The following is a 24,041-nucleotide window of genomic DNA, read 5'->3' on the forward strand; positions in this document are numbered from 1 at the left end:
GAGACTTCTTTTTGCCAGTTGCCAGTTGCCCTGCAGCAAACAGGGACATGCACTTGCTCTGCATACTCTGCAGCCGACCGCTCCAAACGTCTACATGTACTGAGCTGGTACGGCAAATCCTCTCGAGTCTCGAGGCTATCGAAACTCCAGTCCTCGATGGCCAAAAACCTTCCTATCTCACATAATACTACCTGTAAGGTATAAGCTTCATATCCGTAGTGGCATCGTGAGGTCACGATATCTGCCAAGCTCCACTTTCTGTCAAGTCTGCCAACTTGCTTCAGGCACGTACGTCCAGGCAGCTAGCCGGCTGCCTAGCTGCCTGAGGCATCCTCACAGACATGCCGCAAATTCGGATTCGTCTCGTTCGGAAGTCGGCCACCTCTCCCGGGTCACGTGTGCTGGCACCGTGCGCTGAGCATCCAAAGTTGGACCCACCCAATGCCAATCTCCAGTTTATTTTTTTTCGTCGTGAACTCTCACCATAAAAGCTTCTTCTCCCGCCATCAATGCCGGCAATCTCAGCCTTCCTCTCCTCCAACCACATCCTTTCTACCGCGACGGAACTGCAAGCCGACTCACCAGCCGAGGCCTTACTTCTGGTCACGATACTTGTTCGCAAGTGTGCCATTGCTCTCAACTAGGGCGCCGGCCTCGGGCTCGGGGAGTTGCAGCTGACAGCTTCGTCGCGTGTGGTGATATCTCCATGGTAAGCTCACTACTCCTCCCTGGCTGCTTTTGAGCCGCTCCTCCCACCTGCATTGCTTTCCCTCGACCTCCCGCCATTGAATGATGATACACACATGTCTTCAATTTCCTCTGAATCGCCCATGAGGAAGATCAACATCGGGCTCCCTTCGCAAGGAGCCTGTTACTTGCCAGTATACTGTGTCTGACTTTTTTGTCGCCATCGCACATCTTTTTAGCGGCCCGCAAGAGCAAAACCAGCTGACCTGTTTTCTCTCAGACCATTCCGTCTTTTTCTTTTCGCAGCAATCACTCCTCGTCAAACTAATTCCAAACAGCTCAGCTAGCAGCAGCTCCGCTTCACAGGTTGGTACCCTCTACATGTCCTTGAATGTTTGTTTTTTTCTTCAACCCCCCAGATGTCGGTGATGAAAGTTCCTACCTTAACTTCGCAGTTTCCTCTCGAGCTTCTAAGAGCCTTTTGAAGCAAATGAGGGTTTACACTTCCTTGGATGACTGAGACATCATGAAAAACACTTTTTCTTGTTTGCAGAAACGTTGAACGAGCTTTCGGCTGACAAGAATTCTCCAGGATCTACTGCAAATCTGTTTTGCATGTTCATAGAGCTTGCCAACCATGACCAAAATTTATTTTCATCATGAAACTTGACGCGTCTTGTCATCCCTGTCGCGTGATACCGTAGCAACGTCTTCTCCCAGCTGCATGTGCATAATCTCAATGAATCATCCAAAATTTAGACCCGGACGTGATGCATCGGTATGGTGTGCACGAATTGGAACCGACCTGTTCTATGTGCTTGTTATTCCTCACCTTTGAAATACATCAGACCGGCTGCCTCGAAACATGTTCGCGGGCGCCGCTTCCATTCTCATCATGCAAGGGCTTGATACCTACACCTCGTTCTGTAAACCAAATCCACCTAACCCCTAAAGTCCTGGAATACCAACGCCCAGAAGATCCACTTGACCCGTCCCAAGCTCAACTCCCGTCCGTTTGGTGTTTGCGCAAATGCCCAGTCCGTTGCGAGCAGCACATTGTCATCCTTCACGCCGAAATCCTAAACCCTGACGCCCTCCCTGATTCCCTCGGGCACGGCCTCCCTCCTCACCCGACCTCCAACCATGCCCCTGCGATTCCTGCCTGTTCGTCCGCGTCCGAGCCAGTTCAGCTTGAGCAGCCGGCAGAGCTCCTCCATCTTCTTGTTCCCCTCGTCGCTCCCGTCCCCGGCGACGCCCACGCTGGCCAGGATGCTCATGCACTGCAGCATCCGCCCGACCATTTCCGTGACCTGCTTCGAGTCCTCGACGTTCTGCTCCCTGACGCTGCCGAGGACCTGCTGCGAACCTACCGCTCCCGACGACGGCGTAAAGGGCCGCAGCTGCTGATCGCTGCCGCCGCTGGCATAACTGACGTTACTGATAGCGCGGCTGCGGCTGCTCACGGCGGCGTTCCCGCTGTTGCCGCCGTTGCTGCCTGCCGCGCTCACAGCCTCGCCGAGGAGGGTGGTCGAAGTAGAGCCGTAACTGGCGAGCGAGGGGTCGAGGCTCATGGCTGTGCCTGGGCGGGCCATACCGAGCTCGGACTGCGTGGCCGGGCTGCTGGAGAGGGCGCTGACAGAGTCGGAGGCAAGTGCCATGCTGCCGAAGCTCGACGGGAGAAACTCGAGGGATAGACGGGAGAAGATAGTCTTGAGATTCTCAAAACGCGGAAGGATGATTCTGTCGCGGTAGGCGGCGAGAACTATGCGACGAATGTCGAGGACCGAGGAGGCTGGGTTCATGCCATCGCCTGCAGGGTCAAGCACGCCACCCCAAAAGTCGTACGCTTGTTCAGGTGTCATGAGGGCGCCGCAGCCGGAGAATTCGAGATCCAGGGGAAGGAAAACAGCCTGCATATATGGGAGGATGGAGGTGTAGGTAATCAGCCACATCTCAACGAGGGCTGGGATGACCTTGTCCTCCTGTGTCCGTCGCAGAGTGTGATCAAGCGAAGCGAAGCCCGTCATGAGAAGTTCTCTCAGATCTTCCAACATAATGTTGGGTGACCTGCGTTGTATGCAGTACTGTATGTGTAGATTGACCAGCCGATTGTAGTCCTCCACAGGCTGGCGCAGGTCTTCGCCCTCAAAAATGACGAGCATTTTCGCCTTTAAGAATGGCCAGGCATCATCGAGCGACATGTTGTTCAGCCCGTACTTGCCAGATTCCGTAGGGTCAACGCCAGGTGTGAGCGAATAACTCGATGCACTGGGTAAGCTGCCAGTGCCAGGCCACTCTGACTGCAGATTGTGAGTCGACTCGCTGTCCAGCCGGCTATCTGACCTCTCCGTCTTCCTGTCCTTTCTACCCTTGGCGAACGAAGACGAAGTGGCAGCTGTCTGCCCTGCTGGTATGTTGAAGCTGTAGAGGCTTGTCGGCGCGTTTGGGTCTGTTGGTTTCGAATTGCTGGATGCCGAAGACAGGGGCAGGTGGTAGTCTTCCTTCAGTTTGTTCTTCTGCCGAGACAGGAAGTTGTGCTTCTTTTCCTTCTCTTTCACCTCCCTCTCCACCAGCGTATCCACAGGTCTGATCGTCGCCGAGGACGAGTTGTTCAGACTGTAGATTGACTGGGCGCTCGGGTCGACGAGACTGTTGGTGCTGAAGTTCCCCCTTTGAAGGGAGGCAAAGGCTGATCCAATCTTGCTGGGGCTCGGAAGAGGTTTCTCCTTGGACTCGCCCTTCGTTCCGATCTTCACGGGCCTTGAAAAGAGCTTGACCTTCGACTTCTCCTTCTCTAGCTTTGCCGGCCTCTGCTCCAAAGCTTGCGGTTGCGGTGGGAGTATGGGGCTCGATGGGTGTTGTGGCAGTCCCGGTGACGATTGGCCTGATCGGGGATAGGCAGCATTGGCCGCCGAGTGGGCGGCAGAAGAGTGGTTCAGCAACCCGTTGTGGTATGAATGGTTTCCGAACCCGCTCTCGCGCGGCCCGCTCGCTTCTGTCAGACTCAGAATCGGTGGACTCAGCGGCCCCCTGCCGTTGCTTCCCCGGCGCGCGCCGTCCTCGCCGGGTGCGGGTACGGTCTGCGACCGTTGTCTCGTGTGCGCGCTGTTGTTCTGGTGTTGGAAGGCAGCCTGTGCTGCAATTTGACTCGCCGTGAGTGCGAGATTCGCAGCGGGCGGTTGGGCCATGGACATGTGGGAGAGATTCGACATGCTTGTCGATGGCAGCGTCGGTTCAAAGAGACCCTGTGTTTGGCTATGCTTCCTCGAGTGATAGCTCTTGGTCAGGGGGCTCGCGGTGCGGACGCTGCTGTTGGATGTAGTGTTCAGGTCATTGGTGTTGATGTGAGGACGCTGCGCCGTGGGCCGGGAGAAGTTCTGAAGACTGGCGGTGCTGCCGTTGTTTTGGGAGGCGAATTGCGAGTATATGGGTGTGCCTGCCGGTGCGCTTGGAGCGTGGTTTCGTTGCTTGGAAACGTTGAGGGTCAGGTCTTCGCTAGATTCGGAGTTGAGACGAGGCGCCGGACGGGGACGTTGAGGTGGTTGCATGGCAGCGGCGGCGGATGAAGCGGCGGCAGCTGACCCTGCCAATGGACTGAAGCTCCCGGGAGCCCGGGGATTGGGGCGTGCTGGTTGCATTGTCTTTGACGTTTTAGGGAGCTGTTACATCTTGGTCTTAATGCGAGACGGGGATCGACTAGGTTTAGCTGACGGGGGTAGGGCTTGGGTGATGTCGCTGGTGTCGTCGGGACGGTGGTAAGACGACACGTAGGCCGTCTGCTGTGGATCGAAGTTATTTGATGTTGTGATTGCGAAGAGGCAAGATCGAGGTCTGGGGTGAACTGGTGGAGGTTGGAAGGAGGAGAGTTGGTTGGCAGTCAGCAGCGGCTCGTCTGAATGCCGACGTGCCTCCATACCTTACCTGGTAGGTACCTAGCTACGTGGGTTGGGAATGACAGGCGCATCACCTATTGCAGTGCCCTGGGGCCTTCACGAGGGGCACTGGTACGGATGCAGCCAGTGGGTCGACAGTGTGATGGGCGAGCACAGACCGCCTGGCCGTGGCCTGGCCCCGTGCTCATATGTGTGTGCAGCAAGTATGTCACCTCGTGTGCCCATCTTTGTCCTCAGCCTCTGCCAGCGCGGAGCCTCATTTCCAAGTTGGCAGACAGCTACCTGGCGCATCGTGGACATTGCAACCATGTCAATGGCAGCACGATGTTGACTTTTTACGACTACCTATTTGCAAGTGGCCCAGAGAGCATGCCTGAAATTGCCTGCCTCGTAACAGCGACAAGTGTTGGCTCACCCAGGAATTACACAGTATGCTTCACCATTGACAACCTCCCTCAAAACGATCACCTACACAAACCTGAACTGTCCATGCGCCCAATTGGCAGTTCACACACTCTTTGTGGTCCTACCACAGTGTTCTCCCAGCCAAGCTGCGCTTCGAATCCATGCTGTTCTGAGTACAATATGAGCAAGGTCCCTTACCCAAGGAAAGGTAGTCTCCAACATGGGGCATCTATCATTCCAAAAAGCTGCCCCGCAGTTTAGCAGCCAGATGAGATGGCGGGGTGTCTCTGCTTACCTTATCATTCCACACAGGAAACGAACGAACCTGACAATCCAACCCACCGCGGGGCATCTTCACCCAGTACTTTTCACCACCCCGCACCTAGTATGTAGCATCACTCCCTCCCCTCCCCCCCAACAAACCACAACCATACCAGCCACAATGGCCGAGCCATCTCCCGCTGCGGGCACGCAGAAGCTGTCGCTCTCTGCCCAGTACAGCCACCCTACCGATACTCCCTTCACAGCGGAAGCCAGCACCGACGGGCCCTCGTCCACATCCACCGCAGACAAATCAGCCTTCCTCGCCCGCCTTCGCGACCTCGTCACGACCGTCCAGGCCGACGTCAATACGCAACTCACGCAGAGAATGGAGGAGGATAAACAGCGCGCCGCCGGTGCCGGAGGCTCCGCCGCCAATGGAAAGGGCGCCGCCGACGAGGCGAAAGAGGAGGAGAACTACGGCGAGGAGCTCCCCGAGGAGGACTGAACGCATGCATACATTCTACACACGGGATTGGGGAGCGAGGGACGAAGAACAAAAGGAGAAAAAACAACAGGCCGCAGACGCCGCACTGCCTTGACTATGCTTTGCTGCTTTACTATCTGAACATGAGGGGTATATGTCTCCCACACCCTCCTCGCGCGTCGAAAATGCTATCAAGGGACAAAAGGCCACAAGGGGAAAACAGAAGCAAACCACCGCCTCAGGCTGATCAGGAGAACACGTATGTGCCTCCGCCGCCGCCCTGAGGCGCCTCTCGCTCCCGCGTTGAGGGACTCGTCGGCTGCCAGGTTCCTTCCCCACCGTTACCGACGACGCTTGGCCGGTCTCGCGTCGACGAGCGCATCCGCCCCCAACTTCCCGCCTTCTGGCCGTCCGACTTCTGCGCCGTCGCCCTGTTCAGGCATCCGTAGTGGACCACCGTGTTGTCCGGCAGCACCGACACGACGCTGCCGCCGAGACGTTTGTGGCACACGCCGCAGAGCCGCTCGTCGGTGATGACGACACGCCGGTTGCGACCGCCCTGTCCGCCAGGGATGCCGTCGCCCAGTAAGAGAAGGGCCTGGCTGGAGATGTACTCGGTCGCCCGCAGGCCCGCGACGATGCGAGACTCGTTGACCACGCTGTTGGCCGAGCGGATACGGCCGCGGAAGTACGATTCGAGCTCGCTCACAGGCAGGGTACTCGGGATCAGTGACATGGTCGACGTGGCGGGGAGACGCGAGCCGTGCTTCGACAGAAGATCCAGGGCCGGTTCGAGGGCCGTCTTGTGAGGTGCCGGCGGTGTCAGGTAGAGCGACAGTAGCGTGTGGTAGATGGAGGGAGTGTCTTCGTCCTTGTCCTCGGGTGACGAAGGTCGCGACCGTTCCGGCGATGTGTTCGAATCGTCGTTTCTATGAACGCGATTGCAATACCTGGATTTGTCAGTTACGTAGCCCAAGATTGATCCTCGAATAAACTTACTCCTCTGCCTTGGTATAATCTTGCATCTTAAAGACATAGATCTGGAGTGCTTGTTTGTGTGATCCCATGTTGCTCAGAACAACCGCTTGTGGTTCGTAGAAGAGAGGATCTGTGACGGTTAGTCCCAACTCACAATGGCGCATCGTCAACGAACGTACCGTCTCGAGGGATGAGCCCGTAAGCCTTGCCGAGACTGTACTGCTTGCTTTCCCGCAAAAACTCCACAAACCGCACCATGAGATCGTCTTGACTGCCTTGGCTGGAGCCTTCCCGGAGCAGCTGGATGTAGAGCTCCACCAGCCGATTGTGGAAGTCAGGTGTCGAGTCGTCGAGCTCGCCAATAATGTGCTCGAGGTATTGTAGCTCGAGATGGGCGTCGATCCTCCTCAAAAAGGTGACAACACGGTCACGAGGCAACGTCTCGGCGTTCTCGGAGTCTGCGAGGAAAACCTCCATCGCATGCTGGGAGTCGCTTTCCAGTGTCCATTCCGAATAGTGAATAATCAGGTCGATCTCGTGCGGAGGCAAGTTCTGCAGATAGGCAATGGTGCGCTCGGGACCGTGCAATGTCGGCGCTGCCTCATCGGCTTTCTCCGCTGCACCGAATCGCTTCAGCAGCTCCAATGCCTGTGAGTGCAGTTTCTTGCCGTAGAAAAAGTCGACAAGCTCCGTGAACCTGTTATGCTCTAGCAGCTTCTCGTTGACCACTTCGGGGTCGCACAGATTGGGAATGCGAAACAGAGAACCTGCCAGCTGAGGGCGCCTTTTTTATGTAAGCTCGGAAAAGGGTTGTGTCGACGAGCCTGAAGGTCCTCTGAAGCTCGCCTTCGCGCTGCGCATCTTTACTCGTTTTGACGACGTTGGCATCAGGTTCTTTGATGGTGGGCGTCTGTTGAGCCGTTTGTGTCGGACCGCTTCAATCTCGTAGTGACCGGATCAATGACACGTTGAAGCCGTGTCCGGGTTCCCACGAGGTAGCCAGTCAATGCATGAACAGCATCTGCCAGATCCTTCTCCTCGAGTGTCAAATCGTCAGAAGACTTGCCCTTGATGCTCGGCGCGTCCTCTACATCCGTACCAAGCTTCTTAGATGCGATGGATGCGGTGTCTGACGCTGGAGCCTTGCGATGCCCCAGGAAGAGCTTCGCGAACCCGCCAGTCGCCTTGACCGGCGATGCTGCCGTCTCTGGTGGGTTTTCAGAGCTCGGCGAGTCCCCGTTGGTGTCTTTTGTAGAGCCATCCCCGTCATGTTTGTCTTCTTCCGCCTCGTCCTGGCGGGACTGCCCCCAGCCAGAGAGTTCACCTGATATCGCCGGCGGGTACAACTTCAGCACGCGTTCCGGCGGGGCGTGCACGTGGTCCTCGTTGAACAGGTCCATCGAGTCCCTGAACTTCTTCTGCTTGAACATTGCTTCCGCCTTGAGCATGCTGACCTCGCGGAGCGTCTCTGTCTTGTCCTTCAGCAAGGCGTCTTCTAGCATGTTCAGTATGCTGATAGCTTCATCGTATTTGGCCTTCTCCACGAGCTCGTCAATTTGCGAGTCGTAGTCGGTGGCATCCATCTTCCACACGGACCGTTCGCTCGAGATGTGGAAGCCCTTGCCGGCGTGCGCCAAGCTGAGATTCGGAGGCGGGAAATGCAGCTGCGCAGCGCCAGGAAGAGCCAACGTCTGCAGCAGCGACAACGTATCCGGGTTCCTGACTTCCAGAGACCCCTTGGCCGGTGGCTGCAGCGCCACGATGTAGGGGTACGAGTATCCAATCGAATCCGGCGCTGCCTGCCACGGAATCTGTCTCTTCTCGACCGGCTTCCCCTCGTCCGTGATGAAGAGCGTATTAATGTCCTTGGCCAGCAGCATCTCGCCCTCGGCCAGTTTCGCAGCCAGCGGCTTGGGCATGTAGCCCCCCAGGCCCATGTACCCCATTCCGGCGCTGCTGACAGCGCCGAAGCGGCTCGCCTGGCCCCCGGAGGCGCTGGATCCCGGGCTGATGATGTCCTGCACATCATGGCTCACGACGTCGACGGTGACGTAGCCCGCGTTCATGCCGCAGACGACCCTCGTCGCGCTGACCCACGTCACCGTCCGGATGGACTCGGCGAGCGTAATCTCCTCCACGTCGGTGCCCAGTTCGCTCTCGTGCCAGTTCCACACCAGCAGCCGCCGCCGAACGGCCACGGCCAGCCGGCTGATGATCTCGGGGATGCCCGTGTCCGGATCCTTGACAATGTTGGAGGTGACGGCGAAGCACGACGCATTCTTCGTGCGCGACAGCGTCTCGATGAGCTCGTACGTCTGCAGGTTGTGCAGGGAGATGTAGTAGTTGGACAGCGAGACGAGGGTCGTGGCCTCCTTGATGATGGCGAGCTGCTCAATGGCGCGCGTCGAGAACTTCTCCACCTCGCGCAGCAGATCGGTCGGCTTTGGCGGCGGCTGCGGCGGCTGCGGCGTCAGAGACGCATCGTCGTCGCCGTCGGGCGGGTTGGTGTGGGCAGAGCCGTTGGGCTCGGAGGGAGGGAGTTCGTTGAGGCGGTAGACGCGCAGTGCGCCGCTGTTGAGACCGACGAGGATCCGGTCGCCTGCGCAGACAGGGGTCAGCAAGAAGATCAACAAGTAAAGAATCTGTCAGCGTGTGCGCGCACCGTAGGCGAGTATTGTTTCGATCTTGCTCTTGTCTCGCTGCTTCAGCTCGATGATGGGCCGCGCTGTAAAGGCCGACAACATGGCAACGTCCGGCTCGCGAACCGCGCAAGCTCAGTTTCCCGGCGCCCTCATCCAGCAGAGTGTAGGTCTAGGTATGTGTGGGAGCCTGCGGTCGGATGCACAGCTCATGCTTGTTGGGCGCGAAGGGGGATTGCTGCGGAGTGCTTTGCGTGCTGGCTCTAGAAGCAGCTTCGTCCTACCGAGGAGCAACGACGTCAGTGCATGACCGGTGGTCAGTGTGGGCTCGAGACATGCACTGTCCGCACTAGGCTGCCGCCATCACCAATGCATCAGCGCTCGTGATCCGAACTCCTGCCATTGAATCAAGAAATTGTTTTAATTGTGAAGACAATATGACTGGCGCAGTTTATGGACCTGACTGAGGTCGCCAGCTATGGAGAAGAGCTCACAAGTAAATCGCAGAAAACAAATTTCAGAACACCAAAGACAATGGCTCCAGTTCTAACCCCATCACAAATGCTAAAGCTTGCGCAGTCGGAATATCCTACGCTCTTCCTTCCGTGACTACCATTGCCCATATCTAGTCGAGTCCAGCGACCCTCATGAGCCCATACCCGAGGGTGACTGCCACGATGAGAGTGAGGATGCTGCTCGGCACACCCCGGCTGATGAAGTGCTTGACCTGGAGATACCTCTGTCCGGTTGGGTCCTCCTTCATGATGGCAGCTGCACGCTAATTAGCTTCGTACGTGGAAATGACAACCTGATCGACTTACTCATGTTGGGGAAGCCACTGGTCGGAAGGCCCATGGCGGCACTGCACATGAGCACGCCAGCCATGACAAGCAGATTGGGATGGGGCTCCTCCATGCTCATGCCAACATCATACACAAGCGGCAGGATAATCAGAGCGGCAACCGTGTGACTGATAAAAGTGGCAATGATGAGTGTCAGTGTCGAAAAAACGAGGAGGACGCCGTAGAGACTCATGCCCTCGACGCGACTCGACACGATTCCGGCCACGGTGTGGAGCAGGCCGGATGACTTGACCGCCTTGCCCAGCGAGAGACCGCCGGCTGCCAAGATGATGATGGTCCAGGGAAAGTTGTTGAAATCCTCCTTGGTAAGGATGCCGATACCGAAGAAGAGGACAATTGGGATGATGGCAATCACGCCCATATCGCCAAACACCGCCTCCAACTGATGGCTAGCACACCAAAGGCCGATAGTGATGATGGTCACAATCGACACAAAATACTGCACGCCCGTGAATTTCTCCTTGACAGGCCGGATGGGCGCAATGGTGGTGCCCTTGCCCGGCTGGAAGGTGATGAGCAGCAGAATCCAGATGAGCACAATCGATACGATGCCAACGGGAATCACAATGAAGAACCACTGGATCCAGGTCGGCGCGGGCTTCATGATGCCAACAGCAACGACGTTTTGTGGCGACGCAATTGGGGACAGCATGCCACCAATGTTAGACGCCAGTGCGATGCCCATAATGACAGCCTTGGACATGGCCGAATCTTGAGGAAGTGTCCTCAGCATGGGCTCAATAATGGAAAAGCACAGCACCGGAGCAGCGACGTTGGAGATCAACATGCTTGCGAAGGCAGCGACGAGCATGTTGGCGACGAGAACGGTGCGTGGCGTGGTACCGGCCTTGCTGAGGACAAACGTTGCGAGGCGCTTGTCGATCTTGCACTTTGACAGTGCAGCAGCCAGGGTGAAGCCACCAAGGAGAAGCATGATGACTGGTGTCCACATGGAGGAGAAAACAACAGCAGTCGCAGACTTTGAGTCGAGCCTCTGATACGGTTTCTCCTCCGCTCGGACGACCCGCAACACGACGCAGAGAAAGGGAATGGTCAACGAAGTGACGAAGAGAGGAATGGCCTGCATTCTGTTAGCAAATTGGGTTCGTTAAAAAAGACGAGAGCACGCATACCTCGGTAGCCCACAGCAGACTGACAAAGACCAGCAGGGCTAGACAGTTCTGCTGCTCGGGACTCTCCATGATCGGGGCGAAGAGAATGACGAAGAAGATGGCAATGATGAGCAGGAGCTGCAACATGGCTGTGCTTGCCAGCCAACTTGGCACAGCAAAACGGCCAATCGGGGTCTTGAGCTCCTTCGTGACCGGAGTGTCGTCGTTGTCACCTTGCAGGCGCCTAGTGATGGCTGTCGGATCAGTGCCAAGCAGGCTTCGACCCAGGCTGGCAGCTTCCGCACGCCTCTCCATGCCGATCATGTCTCGCCATACCGTATTGCGCTCCCACACGACGTGCTCTCGCAGGTGAGAGCGAAGATCGCGCTTGGCGAGAGCCTCATCGCCATTGGTGACAATATCAGTGTAGGCCTGCTCCATCTTGACAATGTTGGCTTCGATCGTCTCCATGGTCTCAGGCTTGAAAGGGTAGGCTGGGTCGACAGAAGCCGCCGTGTACTTCACCCGAAGCTCCTTGTCGAGAGTCTTGTCGAATTTCTTCAGGACTTTGCGGAAGCCTGTCTTGTTGAGTTGTATGTACGACTTGAGCTCGCACAACTGGACGTATAGGCTGGTGATGCGCTTCTTGAGCATGATGCCAGAAGAAAAGGCGAACGTGCGCTCGGCATAATCATCCATGGCCAGACTCTGCCGACGTCCAGATCTTGACAGCTCGCCAGACGCAGTCATATCGCCGATGGACTGGGGCATGATGTTGGGCAGGGTTTTGCGTCGGCCACCCGCACTGATCCTGCTCTTGGTGAGCCCGGTTGTCTCGTCGTCATCTTCGTCGCTGTCTTCGAGATTGTCGTCAACTGATGAACGACCGGGGTTGCTTGCGACACGCTGCAGTCCGTCCGACGATCGGCGCCCTGATGTTGACGTGATGTCTTCGTCTTCGGAGTGGTTGCCGACGTCCCGGAGCAGGTCGTTCACCTCGTCGAGAAGCTCTCCTTCTTTGACCACGTAGAACGAGCATATCTTCTCGAGCTCGACATCGAGAGCGCGACTGAAGACCTCTTCGGGTTCTTCGTTTCGGATGAGCGGTCTCGATTCACCATCGCCGCCGGTGGCCTGGTGGGCCGTCTTCTCGAGCTGATAGATCCTGTGAACAAGGTGTCAGCCGTGCGAAGCGTGACGAAGAAATGCAAATCGGCACTACGAACAGCTTCTTGAGGTTGCTGTAAGCGACATAATGGCTGCTCCAGTCGGGCACCGCATTGAACTGGATGCTGTGGGAAAACTTCATATCGTCCTGCGCTTGCAGCCACAGCCGCTTCTCAAGTCGCTTCTCGTCGCGGCGGGCTTGTCGTGCCTCTAGTGTACGACGATGCTGGATCGGTTGGTAATTGACCAATTCGAACTCGTCGTCGTCGAGGTTTGGCTTGTTCCCTCCTCTGTCCAGAGGGTCTGTGGTGGTGGAAGGGTTGTCGTTGTCAAAACGAACTAGTCCTTGCGCGGGACCCGCTTGGTGGAGAGAGGAGGGATGACGAGATGCTGCGTGGGACGGTATGGTGAAGAACAGATAAGGCAAATGTCGGGTGACAGTATGCCAGCGCTCAAGGTCGTAGACTCACGAGGTCTTCACGACGCGTCTGGCTGCAATGGGGAAATGTAAATTCGGTCTTGAAGGCTGCAACACGTGGGGGAACTATTGGGCGGGCTGTGCTTGATGGAGTTCAATGCGAGACACACAGCAGCAAGCCGCCATCCAGCTCCAATGAGGTCAGACGTCAGCGACCAAGACAAAGCTTGGTCATAAAGCTTCAGCCACATGCACGCCTCACTGTCTTTCAGCCACAGTATTTTCTGGGACCAACCTTGGTGTCCATGATTTCGTAATATGACAGCACTCTCTTCTAGGCTTCATCTCCAGCGTCGCACCGTGACAAACTACAAACCCCTTGATGAGGAGCCGCCTCTGGATACGAATCACACTCTGTCGGTCATTTGTCATGACTTGGACGATCCAATTCAAATGAACAGAGGATGGGCTGCAGGCTATTCAGAGAAGGCTCTACCGCATCAATACTCAAACCAAGGCCTGTCGGTCGTTAGCGAGAAATGGACAAGGTGCAACAGGACGGACTTTGTCGGAATCGACTCCTTTCAGGCGTCAAATCTGCGCTCTTTAACGGTTCTACCTCAGCGGGATCCGGCTTCTCCAAAGATGACCTGATGAAAGTCCGCCTGTCGAGATCATAAAGCGCGCCGACGGCAAAGTTAGTCATCGCGCGAACGCCCAAGACTTTGGGTTTATCGAGGCGACGAGGACCATTTTAGAGACGATTGAACTGCTGAGCTCATGGCTTCATGATAGACCCCTACCGTATCTAGGCTATGGGTGCCCACGGTCTATTGCAGAAGACAGCGTACCATTGTATTCTCGGAATCGTGGGAAAGACACCAGCCGACATGATGAGATTCAATGCTCAGAAGCAGGCCGTCTTGGCTTCCGAGCATTTCTATCCGAGGTTCACCGATCACCGACGTCTAGCCCCGAACTGGCCGATCCCCCGTCCGCAAACTTCAGTTGGCCTAGGATGATCGTATCCCAACGATCAGATAATTGGTTGCTCTGGATATTCGGATCAGATAATTTCTCTTGGCATGACATCGACTTTGGTGCAAGTCGAACCGGAAAAATGGCGCAAGACACCTCATGGTAGCCAAGCCTGGCGAGCGCTGCTTCGCCTCATCCTTCTCCCTGAACTCGGACTTCCGGTGCTGCCCAACAGGTCCAACCGAGATGGGGCAGGTGAAGCCGATGCGCGCTAGACGACACGGTGCAGGCGTTGCGACGATCCAAATGGTCAAGCGGCGGTTGAGGAGGATCTGATAACTTTAAAGGACTCCACCAACCACGTCCCCCTCTTCATGTCACAGCATATGAGGAGAAACACCGATCCAGACCGAGCCACTGGTCCATCGGAGACGTGGCCATGGATCGCCCCTTGAGTGCCTATCTTGGCTATCAGAATATGCCCAAGGTTCCGGGGCACCCAGAGGCCAAAAGAGGGGGGTTTGGAGACAAGAAAACCGTCCGTTTCCTCCACTGTCACTCGCAAGATTATTCCTCTTTCGAAACGTACCGGAGGGTTGAATTTCAGTGCACATCGGCATTCCTGCTCCTTCTCTGTATTCCTTGTGTATTCTTGATATTTCTAAGTGCTGCGAGAGCCTACACCGACATCATGGGCTCCCTCCAGAACACCGTTCCACCGTTCCGCCTCCTCGTCGCCGGCGGCTCCTACGCTGGCCTCTCTTTTGTTGTGAACCTCTTGGATATCTGCAACGGCCGTTCTCCGCGCATGGCCCACGAACCGTACTCTCATCACCCGGACTTCACTCGCATCCCCGTCGACATAACCATTGTCGACGAGAGGGACGGCTACTGTTGGTTCCGCCGACTCTCCCTCTTCGCACGTATCATGACCCATCTGACATTCTTACGCAGTCCACCTCATCGGCTCTCCACTCGCACTTGCCTCGTCCGACTATGCTGCCAAGACCTGGATCAAGTTCCAAGACATCCCTGCTCTGCAGAGGCCGAACATTCGCTTCGTCCAAGGCAGCCTTGATAAGATCAATACCACCGCCAAGTCAGCCACCGTACTCTCTCACATCACCAAGATCCCCCAAGACATTTCCTATGACTTTATGGTCAGTGCCACAGGCCTGCGCCGCCCCTGGCCCGTCGTTCCTCAGTCCCTGCTGCGAAAGCAGTTCCTCCTGGAGGCCGAGGAGCAGATTCACGCCGTCCACAACGCCCCCGATGGCGTCGTCATTGTGGGTGGCGGCGCCGTCGGCATCGAAATGGCGGCCGAGCTCAAGCTCGTCAAGCCCGACGCCGACGTGACGCTCGTGCACTCCCGCGAGAAGCTTCTGTCCTCAGAGAACCTGTCGGAGGAGTGCAAGGACGTGGCCCTCGATCTCACGCGCGAAGCCGGCGTCGAGGTTCTCCTCAACCACCGCGTCGCCGAGACGCGCAAGCTCGATGTCCCCGAGGGCAGTCGTGCGCGCTACGAGGTTGAATTTACGAGCGGCGAGAAGCGCTTCGCCAGCGAGGTCATCATGGCCGTGTCGCGCCCCGTGCCCTCGACGGGCTACCTGCCCGCCGAGACGCTCGACGAGGAGGGTTACGCCAAGGTCGACTCGAGCCTGTTCCTCGAGGGCGTCAGCAACTCTGACTTCCACCTCGTTGCCGGCGATGCGTGCAAGTGGGAGGGTATCAAGCGCGCAGGGGGCGCCATGCACATGGGACACATGGCGGCGATCAACGCGCACCAGCGCATGATCGCGATCCTCGCCAAGGAGAAGGGACTGGAACACAAGCCCGAGTTCAAGGTGCTCGAGGCGTTCCCGCCCGCCATTGGTCTTGCCGTCGGCAAGAAGGCTGTCGCGTACGGCCCGGACATGGGCACGATCCATGGCGAGGAGGTGATGGAGGCGTACTTCCGGGACGACCTGGGCTTCACGAGTAAGTGCAGCGCGTTTTGTTCTGATCCATGTTCTGATCCCATGTTCTGATCCCATGTTTCGGGTCCGCTCACATTGGCTAACCGCATCGCAGTCTGCTACAACTGGATGGGCCTTGGGAAGAGCCCTGCCGAGGAGGAGGAGGCGGCGGTCGTTGCCGCCGAGACGGCTGCGAAGACGGCCGTTGACATTACCGAGGAAGCCACCAAGGTGGAGGAGATTGCGGCTTGATTTGGGTTGGCTTGTTGGCGTACATGGCACATGGGACAAGACTGATACCGGATACCCCGTTGATCCGCTTGGATGGGAAGGTCTTTATGGCACTCTGGATATGATGATTTTAGGTGGACGACGGCGTCTGGGAACATAGATTTTCGTTTACATCAAGGCTACTTGTGTTTTCATCGCACGTTGATACGGTGTCAGACTTGTGACCAGCACAGCACACAGACAATGTCTGCCTCATCCCGTGGAGCGCATGCAGGTGACGAGTAAGTAGCGTGGCCTCATGACGCGATGGCTTGTGATGGACAATGTGCTCGGCCATGGGTCCAGGATCGTAGGAGGAAAAGATTTTTATCAGATCGAATGCCATCGGGGGTTTCGCCGGAATCGGCCCAGCGCTGGAGCGTGGATGGGCCTCTTGGGGCCTTGGGGCCTTGGGGCCTTGGGGCATCAGGGCCCTGATGCCCCTGATGGAGCCCCTAGAGTTATCTGATCCGCTGACATTCCCTGACCCTGGCCTGCCCTGCTGTGATTTGCATCGCACCCCCCCCCCCTCTCCTCTCTTTCTCTTCCCTGTTGCATCCTTGACCCTGCACTGCACCTCTTCACACCACCATCTAATTGCACCCTACCTGGCTGTGACCGTCACTTGGCCGAGGTACATCGCAGTACCAGTCCACCACTCGATCCACCTTCTTCAACAATGCCGCCTGTCCACCCCCCCTCCCCTCCCGATCAACGTCGGCTTCTCTTCATTGGGAAACCAGAGCGCGGAGGTTGGATCGATGGAGTGGATGACGCGAGGGGTGCTTGGGGGGGTCTGCATCGCCCATAACCGAACAGCAGACTCGCTCGCTCTCCTTGCTCGTTCTCGAAGGCAAGGGTCCTGCGTTCTGGATCGGCAGCAGGCATGTCCAGCCGACCGACCGACTGCCAAACCAGCTGCAGCATGACATGACATGGGAGGGAGATATTTTTGAGAGAGCTTCCTCGTAGCTCCGAGGCGCGCCGCTCACACCCTCGTTCAGCTACCCGGTTGCTAGTGCTGGTATTGCCGTCTGTGTGTTGCCGAACAAACACGGCAGCTCGGAGACGTTGCACCTGCCATTGACATCTCTCTATCATCATACCTACCCAAGGTTAGCAGGCAGGACTGACAAAAACCTGCATCATGTCGACTTCCACGACCCTCGCCAGCTTGTCACCAGACGAGACGCTCATCAAGCTCCCGAGCCCCTACTCGACCGAGTACACCCTCCAGCGCGCCTTCAACCACGATGAGTTCTCCGGCAAGACCTCCGAGGGCGGCCTGCACTTCTACAAGCTGATCCCTCGCGCGACACAAGCCAAGGGCGCGGCCGAGCTGCCTGAGCCGCTGGACAACCCCGAACTCTACTTTGCAGAGCCCGCCGAGCTCAAGTCGAGCGAGCTGCCGCCCGACTCGAACAACAGCGCCTGGGCTCGATCCCGCCGCGCCCCCAACTTTGTCGTCTCGTGGCCTGGTCAGAAGCAGCCGACGCTCGCTCAGGCATGGCTCCTCGTCTACGTCCTCTTCACCATCAGGCCCGGCACCGAGCTGGCGCGCCTCGAGCTGCGCGGCACGGATGCCGTCCTCCTCGGCCAGCAGCTCCAGGCCGTCGCGCTCGCCATCGAGCACCCTGCGCAGAACGGCCAGCAGAACCCCGAGGCGACGCCCACGAGGTCCACCGTGGTCCTCCTGCGCAGCGCCTTCTGGCAGGGCGCCGGTTCGCCCTTTGGCCCCCGTCCCGTCTGGCTGCCCGCCGAGTCGCCCTCGCCGCTGCTGCCCGCCGGCCGCTCCCTCTCTTCCTACCCTCTGACGCCGCTTCAGCACACCATGACGCTGACGCCTGCCGGCGACCCCTCGAACCCGACGCTGCACCAACAGGCCTGGCACCCCATCCGCCCGGCCAAGCCAGCCCCAGGCGCCGTCGTCTACAGCCGCTGGATCCCCCACCTCAAGGAGACCTTCTCCATGGTGTCGCTCGACTACACCGACGCCGAGCACCTGCGCCTCTTCCACGAGTGGCAGAATGACCCGCGCGTGTCCCAGGGCTGGAACGAGACGGGCACCCTCGACCAGCACCGCGAGTACCTCCGCAAGATCCACGAGGACCCCCACCAGGTCGCCGTCCTTGCCGCCTGGGAGGGCACCTTCTTCGCCTACTTTGAGGTCTACTGGGCCAAGGAGGACAAGCTCGGCGGCTACTACGACGCCCAGGACTGGGACCGCGGCCGCCACTCCCTCGTCGGCGACGTGCGCTTCCGCGGCCCCCACCGCGTCAGCGCCTGGTGGTCCTCCCTCATGCACTACCTCTACCTCGACGACCCCCGCACCAGCTGGGTCGTCGGCGAGCCCAAGAAGACCAACGACACGGTCCTCATGTATGACTTTATGCACGGCTTCGGCCTCGACAAGTTTGTCGACCTGCCGCACAAGAGGAGCGCCTTTGTGCGCTGCTCGCGCGAGCGCTTCTTCCAGCTGTGTCCGCTCGGCGACAATGAGAAGATGGTCGGTGGTCTGCGGTTGGGGCTGCTGCCGAAGCTGTAATGTATGTAGACTGGAGTTTTGGTTTATTTTAGATGACGTTTTCCACTTTGCCGCTCATGCTGTGATGCCTGTTTGATATTGATGTGCTGGATTGGTCACCTGATTTGATTGCACTGACGTAGTGGGGGGTTGAGTGATCGAGTAATCGTGGGTTTGAGTGATCGAGTAATCGTGAGTTGAGTGATCAAGTAACCGTGAGGTTGAGTGATCAAGTAACCGTAGGGTTGAGTGATCAAGTAATCGTGGGGTGTTGAGTACGCGATCACTCAACCATTTCTTCCCGCACAATCCATCGCGTGTCTGAACCAAACGCCATATCATTGACTCTATCGTTCTAGAAAGGAAGAATAAAAAAAAAACGCTAAAATCCGATCTCCAAAAATTACAGCTTCGCAGCCACAACGCCCTTCCTCGTCTTCAGAATCTCCTCCCCCGCCCTGGCCATCTCAAACTTGCGCACCTTGCCGCTCCCCGTCAGCGGCACGTCGGCCGGCACGCCGTCCTCGCCCAGCCAGAAGACGTGCGACGGCGACTTGTGCCCGCCCAGCGTCTGCCGGACCCAGGCCTTGATGTCCTGGTCCGAGAGCCGCGCCGTGGCGGCGGCGCCCTCGGCGCGCTGCAGGAACGCGGCGACGACCTCGCCGTAGTGCTCGTCCTTGAGACCGACGACGATGGCCTGGGTGATGGTCTCGTGGGCGAGGAGGCGCTCTTCGATTTCGAGGGGGTAGATGTTTTCGCCGCCTGGGCTGTTAGTTTGGGGACTCGACACAAGACACAGGACAGACACAAGACACAGGACAGGGGATGGAGAGAAGATGGAAAAAAAAGGGGCGGAAGAAAATGATGAAAAAAAGGGAGACAAGAAGTACAGAACAGAGTGATATAGGAACGACATACCTCGAATGATAATGTCCTTGAACCGGCCGGTAATGGTGCAGTACCCGTCCTCGTCAAAGACGGCCTCGTCCCCCGTGTGCAGCCACAGCGTGCCGGCGGCGTCGCGGACCATGACCTCGTTCGTCTTCTCCGAGTTGTTCCAGTAGCCGGCCTGCAGCTGGTAGCCGGCCATGCAGAGCTCGCCGCGCGTGCCGAGGGGCACAATCTTGCCGTCGCGGTCGACAATCTTGGCCTGGGCGTGGGGCATGAGGGTGCCGACGGTGGTGAGGCGCTTGCCGAGGGCGTCGTCGGTGAAGGCGTTGAAGCACGTCGGTGACGCCTCGGTGAGGCCGTAGCTCGACGTGAACTCGCGCATGCCGAGCCGCCGCACCATGAGCTCCATGAGGTAGCGGGGCACGGGCGCGCCGGCGACGATGCCGGTGCGGATGCGCGACGAGCGGAAGTCGTCGGGCGCCGCCTGGAAGAGCGAGTCGAACATGGCGGGCACGCCGTGCAGCGCCGTGCAGCGCTCGTCGAGGATGGCCGAGAGCGTCGCCGGCACGTCGAAGACTTCGGCTGGGTACACAATCTTGGCGCCGTGCGTGACGACGGAGAGGAGGCCGAGGACGAGGCCGAAGCAGTGGAAGAGGGGCGGCGGGCAGCAGAGAATGTCGGCGGGCGTGAGACGCATGCGGTCGCCGATGAAGCGGGCGTTGTTGACGAGGGAGCTGCTGCTATTAGACACAAACAAGTGAACGCGACGGGGCCAGGGAATCATACTGGTGCGTGAGCATGGCGGCCTTGGGCAGGCCTGTCGTACCGCTGGTGAACTGGAGGTTGCACACTTGGTGCGGGACGACCTTGCTCATGGCGTGGTGGAGGGCGTCAAGGCTTTGGCGCGCACTCGACTTGATGAGGTCGTTGTAGGTCTGGTACGGGCCAGCTTCGCCGCGCAGCATGAAGACCTTGATATTCGGGGCTTGGGACTTGACATCGGCGAGGAGGCGGCCGTTGTCGAGACGGCCAATCTTTTGCGTCGTGAAGAAGATCTTGCAATCTGGGTCCAAGCACGGTCAGCGGTTACCGATGCAGCTCGCATGAGACATGTCCAACCTACCGGAGAACTTCAGAGCGTACATGGCCTCGGTGGGCGTATACGTGTTGTTGAGGATGACGAGAATGGCGCCGATTCGTGCGACGGCAAAGAAGACCGCCGCATACTGCTCGCAGTTTCCAGCCATGATGCCCACACGATCACCAACACCGATGCCCTGGTTCAGCAGGGCCTGAGCCAGCAGCAGGGTCTGCTGATTGAGGTCGTTGTACGTCCATCTCGTGCCTGTCCAGGGAATGACGATGCACTCCTTGGTGCCGTGGTGGTAGGTTTGGAGTTCGAGCAGCTCGCCCAGGCTCAAGTCAACCAGAGGCGGGTCGACAGGGCCATGGAGGATCGAGAGTCTTTGCGTCGGCGTGATGGGCTCGCTCGAAGGAAGGGATACTGTCTCGGTCGCCATCTTGCTGCTGCTTTTTTTTTTCTTTCGGGATGAAGCTGCCGTCAAACCAGTCTAGCCTTCGATGGAGCAGGAATCTATGGCATTGAAAGCTCCCTCTTCAGACAACGAGCGATAGGATCACACACAAAAGTACGCCACACAGTTTGACCCGGTTTGGTCCTCGGCGTACTTTTTTTTCTCGTCGGCCGAGCATACTGCGTCAGTCACGCCTATAGAGACCCCTACTTCTGGATCGGCGGTTGACGCCGAAACTGACACTGCCGTCATACCAAAGACCAAGCGGTTTTCTTCAGCTGGCAAGCCGAGACGGTCGGGACCCTTCGTTCCCAGCAGGACTTGAGCCAAACAGGCAATGAGTCCCGCCAGGGCGGGGGCCTAGCCCAGTGGGTGACTGGGTGGGCGAACCATGGTCAGGTCAAGGCTCGCACAACGGTGATGAAATCTCAAGGGGTGCGGGATAAAAGTTTCTGGGTGCATGATGGTCGTCTGGGGTGTTGTGCCCATCCATCAGGCTAGCAGCGCTGCAAGCTGGTGAGCTGGTGAGCTGGCAAGCTGGCAAGCTGGCACGTTATGGACAAGGATCGGATAGAGTCGGCCGTGGGGAGGGTTTGGAACTGGATCTAATCTGATGATCAGATAAGATTTTTCATCACCGCCCCACGCCGAGGTCGGGCATGTTACCAGTACAGCCACTCACATGCTGTGAAGCCACGATGGCCCCCACAATTCCAACCTCACGCATCCACAACGGCGCCACACTAGGGCATCGATCGTCTCGCCTCTTCTCGCTTCGTCTCTTCTCGCTTCGTCTCTTCTCGCCTCGACTCTCCTCGCCTCGACTCTCCTCGCCTCGACTCTTTTCGCCTCGACTCGCCCTTTTGCTCGTTTGGCAGCACCTCGCATCTTGCACACACCTCTCGCTTTTCCACCTTCCCTCTCCTGGCCCCCCACCGCCCCCATCTCCACCATTACGGAATGGTAAGGTGTCTTATTACTTAGGGCCCTGTTTCGTGCTAACCTCTTTCCCCTGCCTCTTCTTCACGAGCTCGCCATGACACACCACACCATGGTGCACACCACCACACCCAGTCACTGTCACCACACGCACGACATGGTCGCATTGCATGCAGCTCGGCCAAGCACCAGTTCGGACATCGCCTCCGACCCTGCTTTCTTCGACAAGTGGCCACGGCCCCACGTCACAGGTCTCCTGGCCGCTTGCTCGAGATGAAGACAAAAGAAGACGGGGCCATTGCCTTGATCCCACGTACATTGTGCTCACTCACTAGATACACTTTGGCGGAGACGTCCTGGCGAAAAAAAGAAAGGCTCGATTGCCAGCGCATCCCGATCAGCCATATCGACGTCACCGCAAGGGCGCCGTCCCAACTTCTGCAGCACCATGACCGACGACCCAGACGCAATGAGCCGCCTATGCCTACAACGGAAATGCGGCGCGGGACGGTTCGTTGACCTTGCATCCCTGCCTGCGACCACCCTCATTCTCGGCCACCCATTCGACGCTACCCCTGCTTTGATCACCCGCGCACCCTGAACCCAAGGACACCCTGGATCGTTTGAACCACACCCCCCCTCTACATGTACGGTATTGCCAGGTCGCCGCGGTTGTGACGGAACACAAGCACACATGCGAGCTGATTCATAAGTCGCTCGCATCATGGTCAAGCCCAAATCTTCTTGTTCATCCCGCGCTCCTAAGGAGCGGTAGCCGCCAAGCGGACACCGATAGCTCCGCTTGTCCCGTCGCCCTCTCTATGTCCGTCCAGTCGAGGAACGAGGCTTTCTCTCACGATGCCTTGTTTGAAAATCCACCCACCCTGATGGATCATCGGCCACGACGAAAACTCCTTGTTGTTTACCTGCACAGCTTTACCTGCACAGCTTTACCTGCACAGCTTTACCTACACAGCTTTACCTGCACAGTGCTATAGCCATTCTCCATACAGGAGGTGACCTCCAACCCAGAGAGGAAAAACGCCTCGCGTGGGTGTAAGACGTTTCACATGCCGTGCATCTTGCATTCCCACTCGCTCCGGGGGTTTTCAGCTTCCTTTTCGTATCTGATCTGACACCTCACAACATGGCGGGGTCCATGGAGACCTCTTTCATGACATCAAGCCACTCAATCTCCTCATGCCAGCCGTTGCATCCAACCAGCCTAGCCAGAGCTACCAGACTCCACCGAAGACGCAAGTGCCGAAATCGGGCAAGGCCAAGTCTTCAATGCGCTGATCCCTGAGGATACCATGGCACGAGAAAACTTCTTCCACGAGATCTCCCCCGACGATAGATTGCTACACAGCACCGCTCGCTTTCGCCATTTCCGCGAGCGGCGAATGCCGGCTGCTCGTGCTCCACTGGTGCACTCTGAACAAGGCTATCGAAGACGACTCATGGAGGTCATGGACTACGACTAGGTGCCCTTCATACCGAAATAGAGTTATCAGATCTTCTCGTTCGAGCGAGCTCCAAGCATCCAAAGACTTGCACGGCCCACATCGTCTTCGGATGGCCTGGGATCATCCTCTCATCGGTCCCTCCCTACGGGGCCGTCTTGGCATGTACTTTGAAGTACCCCTTCTTCAGCGCAGGGGGCGTGAAAGGGAGGGGTGGGGGCTTGACAACACCCTACCTGCCCACTTGGTCCATCACTGCAACCCGCGCACTGCAGCCAGGCGAGCCAGCGTCGAGGGCAACGAGAACCGAGGCAGCAGTGAAGACACTATTCTCGCCCTTCTCTCCCAGTGCTTGTGATCAACACCATGTGGGGACTGTGGTGGGAAGTTTGCAGCACTCGCGCGGCATTTCTGGATAGAGTCCCATCTTCCTGTCATGCAGGCAACAAGGGTCGGGCATGGCCACCGGATGAGGCGAAGAGCTCGGGGCATAGCTGTGAGGCGCGAGAGGAAGCATCGGAGCTCGTGGCCAGTGGTTCGGATGCGAACGCCTATGATTTTTCCATCTTGAACCCT

At 57.8% G+C, this 24,041-nt stretch overlaps 7 protein-coding genes across 7 annotated transcripts; 3 read left to right on the top strand and 4 right to left on the bottom strand.

The window, feature by feature from the left end:
• Positions 1–1,766: 1,766 nt before the first annotated feature.
• On the bottom strand, positions 1,767–4,235 carry VDAG_03957 (uncharacterized protein; the record flags this gene model as incomplete). Its single annotated transcript, XM_009654041.1, has 1 exon — positions 1,767–4,235. The coding sequence occupies one exon, from the start codon at positions 4,233–4,235 to the stop codon at positions 1,767–1,769; it is 2,469 nt and encodes an 822-aa protein (XP_009652336.1).
• Positions 4,236–5,427: 1,192 nt separating this feature from the next.
• Positions 5,428–5,754, top strand: VDAG_03958 (uncharacterized protein; the record flags this gene model as incomplete). The annotated part of the gene is made up of 1 exon (XM_009654042.1): positions 5,428–5,754. The coding sequence occupies one exon, from the start codon at positions 5,428–5,430 to the stop codon at positions 5,752–5,754; it is 327 nt and encodes a 108-aa protein (XP_009652337.1).
• A 226-nt stretch (positions 5,755–5,980) lies between these two features.
• Positions 5,981–9,455, bottom strand: VDAG_03959 (uncharacterized protein; the record flags this gene model as incomplete). The annotated part of the gene is made up of 6 exons (XM_009654043.1): positions 5,981–6,683; positions 6,733–6,841; positions 6,891–7,408; positions 7,479–7,621; positions 7,665–9,310; positions 9,374–9,455. 6 exons carry the CDS (start codon positions 9,453–9,455, stop codon positions 5,981–5,983), a joined length of 3,201 nt encoding a protein of 1,066 aa, XP_009652338.1.
• Positions 9,456–9,975: 520 nt separating this feature from the next.
• On the bottom strand, positions 9,976–13,616 carry VDAG_03960 (inorganic phosphate transporter PHO87; the record flags this gene model as incomplete). Its single annotated transcript, XM_009654044.1, has 5 exons — positions 9,976–10,121; positions 10,172–11,294; positions 11,347–12,490; positions 12,552–12,718; positions 13,530–13,616. The coding sequence occupies 5 exons, from the start codon at positions 13,614–13,616 to the stop codon at positions 9,976–9,978; spliced, it is 2,667 nt and encodes an 888-aa protein (XP_009652339.1).
• A 963-nt stretch (positions 13,617–14,579) lies between these two features.
• VDAG_03961 (uncharacterized protein) lies at positions 14,580–16,095 on the top strand (the record flags this gene model as incomplete). The annotated part of the gene is made up of 3 exons (XM_009654045.1): positions 14,580–14,811; positions 14,843–15,865; positions 15,959–16,095. The coding sequence occupies 3 exons, from the start codon at positions 14,580–14,582 to the stop codon at positions 16,093–16,095; spliced, it is 1,392 nt and encodes a 463-aa protein (XP_009652340.1).
• A 1,165-nt stretch (positions 16,096–17,260) lies between these two features.
• VDAG_03962 (aerobactin siderophore biosynthesis protein iucB) lies at positions 17,261–18,658 on the top strand (the record flags this gene model as incomplete). The annotated part of the gene is made up of 1 exon (XM_009654046.1): positions 17,261–18,658. One exon carries the CDS (start codon positions 17,261–17,263, stop codon positions 18,656–18,658), a length of 1,398 nt encoding a protein of 465 aa, XP_009652341.1.
• Positions 18,659–19,040: 382 nt separating this feature from the next.
• Positions 19,041–21,048, bottom strand: VDAG_03963 (short-chain-fatty-acid-CoA ligase; the record flags this gene model as incomplete). The annotated part of the gene is made up of 4 exons (XM_009654047.1): positions 19,041–19,399; positions 19,556–20,262; positions 20,315–20,591; positions 20,652–21,048. The coding sequence occupies 4 exons, from the start codon at positions 21,046–21,048 to the stop codon at positions 19,041–19,043; spliced, it is 1,740 nt and encodes a 579-aa protein (XP_009652342.1).
• Between the last annotated feature and the right edge of the window lie 2,993 nt (positions 21,049–24,041).

The sequence above is a fragment of the Verticillium dahliae genome, genomic scaffold (assembly GCF_000150675.1).
Source record: "Verticillium dahliae VdLs.17 supercont1.6 genomic scaffold, whole genome shotgun sequence".
NCBI lineage: Eukaryota > Fungi > Ascomycota > Sordariomycetes > Glomerellales > Plectosphaerellaceae > Verticillium > Verticillium dahliae.